Raw genomic sequence first — 5,245 nt, 5'->3', positions numbered from 1 at the left:
GCTGGCTTTGAACTCATTATGTAGCCCAGGGTGGTCTCAAATTTATGGCAATCCTCCTGCCTCAGCCTCCTAAGTGCTGGGATTACAGATGTGTGCCAGCCCAGCAAATATATTTTAAAAAATAAAAGAAAAAGATATTAATAATGTTTTACTTAGACTAGGCGTGGTGGTGTGAACCTGTAATCCCAGCTCTTGGGAGGCTATAAACAGGCGTATCACTACGAGTCTGATCTAGTAGTGAGACCCTGAACACCCTGTAGACCCTTCCTCCCTGCAAAAAAAAAATAATAGTAATAACTTTTTCTTAACCTATAATAGCCTAGTGGCTGAGGAGATAGCTCAGTTGCATAAGTGCCTGCCTGGCAAGTACAAGGTCTTGAGTTTAATCCTTGGTACCAAAAATACCCCAAAAAACAAAACAAAACAAACAAACAAAAAACCCCACCTATAACAGCCTACTATATTTATTATATTTTATTTTACCTATTACTCAGGGCGGAGCTGGCATGGCATGTGGTGCTGGGAATCGAACCTCAGTCCTCTGCACCTGCCTAAGCTTGCCTAAGCAGGCACTAAATTTAGACTGCTGAGCTATCTCGCCGGCCCTGTATTCTTTTACTCATATGAAGTCTTCAAAACCTCGTGAATGTTTTGCAATTGCAGCACATCCCCATATTCAAGGTTCAATAGTCACGAAACTAGATACTACTAGAAAGGGCAGAGCAGCTCTAGTGAATGAGCTAAGAGGCTGTATTGAGACTGGGCGTGGTGGCACACGCCTGTAAGCCCAGTTCGTGGGAGGCTGTAAACAGGCGGATCACTAGGAGTCTGATCTAGTAGTGAGACCCTGAACACTCTGTAGACTCTTCCCTAAAATACAAAAAAGAAAAAAGAAAATATTGCCAGAAGCTGTATTAAATAGAACTTCCAGGAGCTGGATGTGATGGTGCCCAACTGTAATCCCAGCATTCTGGGAGCCTGAGGCAGGACAAGCGCTGGGGATGTAGTTCAGTGCAAAGATTGGGTTCAATCCTCAGCCCCTCCCAAAGAGTAATTATATAAATAATAAACTTATTACAATTATGTTAAGTACTGAAAAGCAAAAATTGCACCGGAAAACTTATCCTAATATATTAAAGGGGTCAGGATGGGTGTCCCTAATTAAGAACTTAAAGGTAACTGGGAGTTAGGCAAGAGATGAAAGGGAGAAGATATAATGAGAACAGCGAATACCTCAGACAAAAGAAAAAGCCATAAAGTACAGCATAGATAAAAGACTTGAAGGCAGGAAATAACACAATTTTCTTCTTTGCTTAATCTTTTATTTACTTATTTATTTGGCACAGGGTCTTGCTACACAGCTCAGACTCATAGTGATCCTCCTGTCTAGCTTCCCCAGCAGTGGAATTACAGGTGTGCGCCACCACAGTGGCATGCCATGCGGTACTGGGGATCAAACCAAGGTCCTTGTGCTTGCCAGGCAGGCCCTTAGATCACCAAGCTACCTCCCCAGCCCACAATAACACAGTTTTTCTAAGTTAAGTAAAGGAAGGTCAGCTTGTCCTGAGCAGGAGGAGGCAAGTATTAAGAAATGAAGCTAAGGCCCAAGGAGACAGTTCAGTAGAATAAGGAGATAGCTCAGTAGAATAAGCACTTGCCTGGCAAACACAGGGGCCTGAGTTCAATCCCCGGTACTGAAAAGAAAAAGAAATGAAGCTAGAAACTTTATCTTGGGCCTGCATCTAGGTCACACCATGAAAAAAAAAAAAAAGGAATTAAATTCAAGGTGCTATTAAGAAGTTTTAATTAGAGGAATGAAGGGCCAGCCAGATAGCTCAGCAGATTAAAGCTCCTGCTTAGGCAGATGCAGGGACCAGGGTTAGGACTGGGGTTCTGTCCCTGGTATGCTGTAGTAGCCCCGACCCCGGAGTGTGCTCAGATGGGGTTGAGACTGGGGTCTGTAATCCCAGCACTTGGGAGGCTGAAAACAGGAGGATCACTACCAGTCTGATCTGTGTAGTGAGACCCTGTATACCCTGTACTAAATACATTAAAAAGAAAAAAAAGAGGAATGAGAGTTATTCATTCACTTGACATATATTTATTAAGCACCTACTATATGTCAGGTACTATTCAAGGTGCTGAAATGACAAGATCATATTTGGTTGGGATTTTTTTGGTACTGGGGATTGAACTCAGAACCTTGTACTTGCCAGGCAGATGCTTATGCCACTGAGCTATCTCCTCAGACTATATCTTCATATCTATCTATCTATCTATCTATCTATATAGAAAGAGAGCGAGAGATTGATAACTGGAATCAAACTCAGATGCCTAAGCTACTGAGCTATCTCCTGGCCCCAGTTTTTTTTTTTTTAAATTTTAATTTTTTTGCGGAACCAGGGATTGAACTCAGGCCCTTGTGCTTGCTGGGGAAGTGCTTATTCTACTGAGCTATCTCCTCAGCCCCTCCTAATTTGGTTTTAAAACAGATCTGGCTATAGTATGGACAATAGACAATGGTTTGGGGGTAGTAAAATATTTGCCATTCTGCCACACTAGAACATAAACTGGACATTTATGTTGATAAATGGACAGAGAAAACATTCGTGAGCTTGCCCAGGAACGCTGGCACTACAATTAAGCTCCAGTGTGTAACACACCATGGTGTGGAAACCAGAATTCAACAGATGATTCCTGAATTTATGGCAAGATTCCTGAAACATAAGCCAAAGCTTCCCAAATCTAGTGAAAGAGATCACCCTTTCCCTCCACGTGGAGAAAGTGAAAGGACAGAGGACAACACATGTACCTCCCGGCCTCAATCCTCCCACATGCGTGCTCTCTCACTGTGGGAGTGGCACGCCCACTTGGCAGATGCTAACACCCCAGCTCCAGGTTCACGTAGTGTTCGAGAGGCTGCTGAGGTTGGAGGTGAGGCTGCGGGATCTGTGAGGGCGGGGAGCCACGTCTATGTTATTCCCCATCATGCCAGAGCCATGTATAGAACAGTCCCTTGACACAGGTTGAAATGATCCTCTAATTATAAAGTTCAAACTCTTCCTAGAACTTCTGGGCTGTAGCGTAGGAAGACAGCAAAAGTGTACATTTACATAAATGCTAGAAATGAGAAGTGAAGGGTGAGGCTGCACCAGGGAAAGGAGTTTTCGAAAGGCAAGAGATGGACCCAGTGCTTGCTAGAAAGCAGGTGGCAGGTGAGACCACCTGGAAACAGCCCTTTAAGGATAATTTAAGACTCAACAGCTGTGACTAAGACTATATCAAAGTCTGGGTTTCAGAAATTCTTACCTGAAAGCTCCTAGGCCGTGGGAAAAGATGATCAAGGGATATCCAGAGTCCTTTGTCTTAAAGGGGCCATTCCAATTAACAGGCAGGCGACAAGATCCTGGCAAAGACACAGGCTATAGAATTTCTGGCTGCCGGAAGTTGTAATCCCAAGGGCAAACCAAGCACAGGCATGTCAGCATTGGTGTCCCTCCCCTGTGGAGAACTGCAAGTTGTCCCTAAGTACCCCAAGGCAATCATCTACTCCTTTCCTCTTTTTATTCCTAGAGTGGACACCACAAAAAACAGGAAGACAAACCAAAGGGGTTCATGAAGTACAGTGGTGATTCATGTGCTCATGCACAAGACCTTGGGTTCTTTTCTTTTCTTTCCTTTTTTTTTTTTTTGAGACAGGGTCTCACTATGCAGCTCAGGCTGACCTTGAGCTCACTTTGTAGCCCAGGTTGGTCTCAAACTCATAATGATCCTCCTGCTTCAGCCTCCCAAGGGTGGGATTCCAGAAGTGTGCTACCACGCCTGGCCCAAGACCCTAGGTTCCATGCTCAGCATGACCAAAACAAACAATCCCCCCCTCCAAAAAAAAAAAAAAAACAAACAAAAACAAGTAAACAAAAAAGGCAACACTTTGGCCCATGCCTGGAATCCCAGCACTGAGGGAAAGGTTGAGGCAGGAGGATTATTGCAAGTTAGAGACCAGCCTGAGCTACAAAGTAAGATCAAGGTCACCCTGAGCTGCATAGCAAGACCGTGTTTCAAAAAGACATTTAAAAAAGGGGGGGGGGGGGGAAGCAACACTAAACAAATCTGGGCAGATACTTGAGATGCCAAGGCAATAGAGTTTCAGAACTTGGGACCTTTCTGAGGAAGTGGTTGATTCAGTGAGAGCTCACCCAAAAGAGGGGATGGCTGGGGGGAGGGCAGAAGGCTGTTGGCTCTGAGTTGCTAATGGCCCAATCTACGCAACAGCTGACAGAAAGTGGGAATTAACAGCTGCTGCACAAAAGACTCATAGCTGCCACTTAGGGCCCCCATTCAGTGCCCAGAGCACTGCACTAGGGGCTTCATATACACCCCAAACTACAACCCTGCAAAGGCAAGAATTCAGACCAGGTAACTTGTCCAATCCCACCCTCTACAAAAGCAGAGATGCTATAGGCTAAAAGATGCTTTAGCTCTCATAGGGACACAACCAGGCAACAAAGAACACCAAGGGCCAGGGCAGCCTTACCCATGGCCAGGTTGAACAGCAACCCCACCCAGCGCTTGTTAAACTTCAGGTAATCAGCCAGGCCAACGCAGTACTCATAGCGGGGAATCCACAGTGGTTGCTCCGTGGCCTCCCGTGCCTCTTGGCAGGGGTAGAAGAGTCGAAAGAAGCTCCCCTATAGGAGAAAAGAGAGCAGCAACTCAGAGCAAGAAGTCCAGGCACCATTCAGACTTCCCAACGGACGCACACTGTGGTGCTGCCAACACAGGGAAGCAGGTTTCATTACCACCCCCAGCCTTCACTTTCAGGAGGTCCAGCAAGAAACAAAGCTTACTTTCAGCATACCTGAAAGCCTCCTGTTATTTCAAGTAGCTATTTTGAGTTACATCTTAGATGGAGGGGCACCAAATATTTGAGTCCTTGGGGCACAGAAAGATTTACTTCTGGTCCTGAGTCCAGGCCTGGAAAATCTCTGGGAGCTAGAGATTTGCCCTTTTGCCCCTCCAGGCTGGCTCTCAGATACAGCAGACAGTGCCGGAAGGAAGTCAGGGAAACAGGACGCAGGAAAGGAGATGATGAGAGGACTGGGGCAATGATATGTGCATGGCCTCTGCTATTCTTATCCAATGAGATTAAACAAAACAACACAACACAACACAACACAAAAGAAAAGAAAAAACCTCCCCATAATTAGGCATCTGCTCTCAAACCGCAAAAGGTGTTTTTTTTTTT

The 5,245-nt window shown here is 45.3% G+C and overlaps 1 protein-coding gene across 1 annotated transcript in view; it reads right to left on the bottom strand.

Annotated features, from left to right (window-relative positions):
• Pafah2 (platelet activating factor acetylhydrolase 2) overlaps positions 1-5,245 on the bottom strand; it is a 53,773-nt gene that overhangs the window by 31,778 nt on the left and 16,750 nt on the right. The window contains exons 2-4 of the mRNA XM_023722441.1: positions 4,535-4,688; positions 3,310-3,406; positions 3,114-3,120 (exon numbers count right to left, since the gene is read on the bottom strand). Coding sequence (XP_023578209.1) covers positions 3,114-3,120; positions 3,310-3,406; positions 4,535-4,688 — 258 coding nt within the window. The remainder of the gene's footprint in view (positions 1-3,113; positions 3,121-3,309; positions 3,407-4,534; positions 4,689-5,245) is intronic.

This window comes from Octodon degus, unplaced genomic scaffold (assembly GCF_000260255.1).
Source record: "Octodon degus isolate 3935 unplaced genomic scaffold, OctDeg1.0 scaffold00092, whole genome shotgun sequence".
In the NCBI taxonomy this organism is placed as follows: Eukaryota; Metazoa; Chordata; class Mammalia; order Rodentia; family Octodontidae; genus Octodon; species Octodon degus.
The sequence above is the reverse complement of the archived record's forward strand: the minus strand, read 5'-3'. Positions and strand labels throughout refer to the sequence as shown.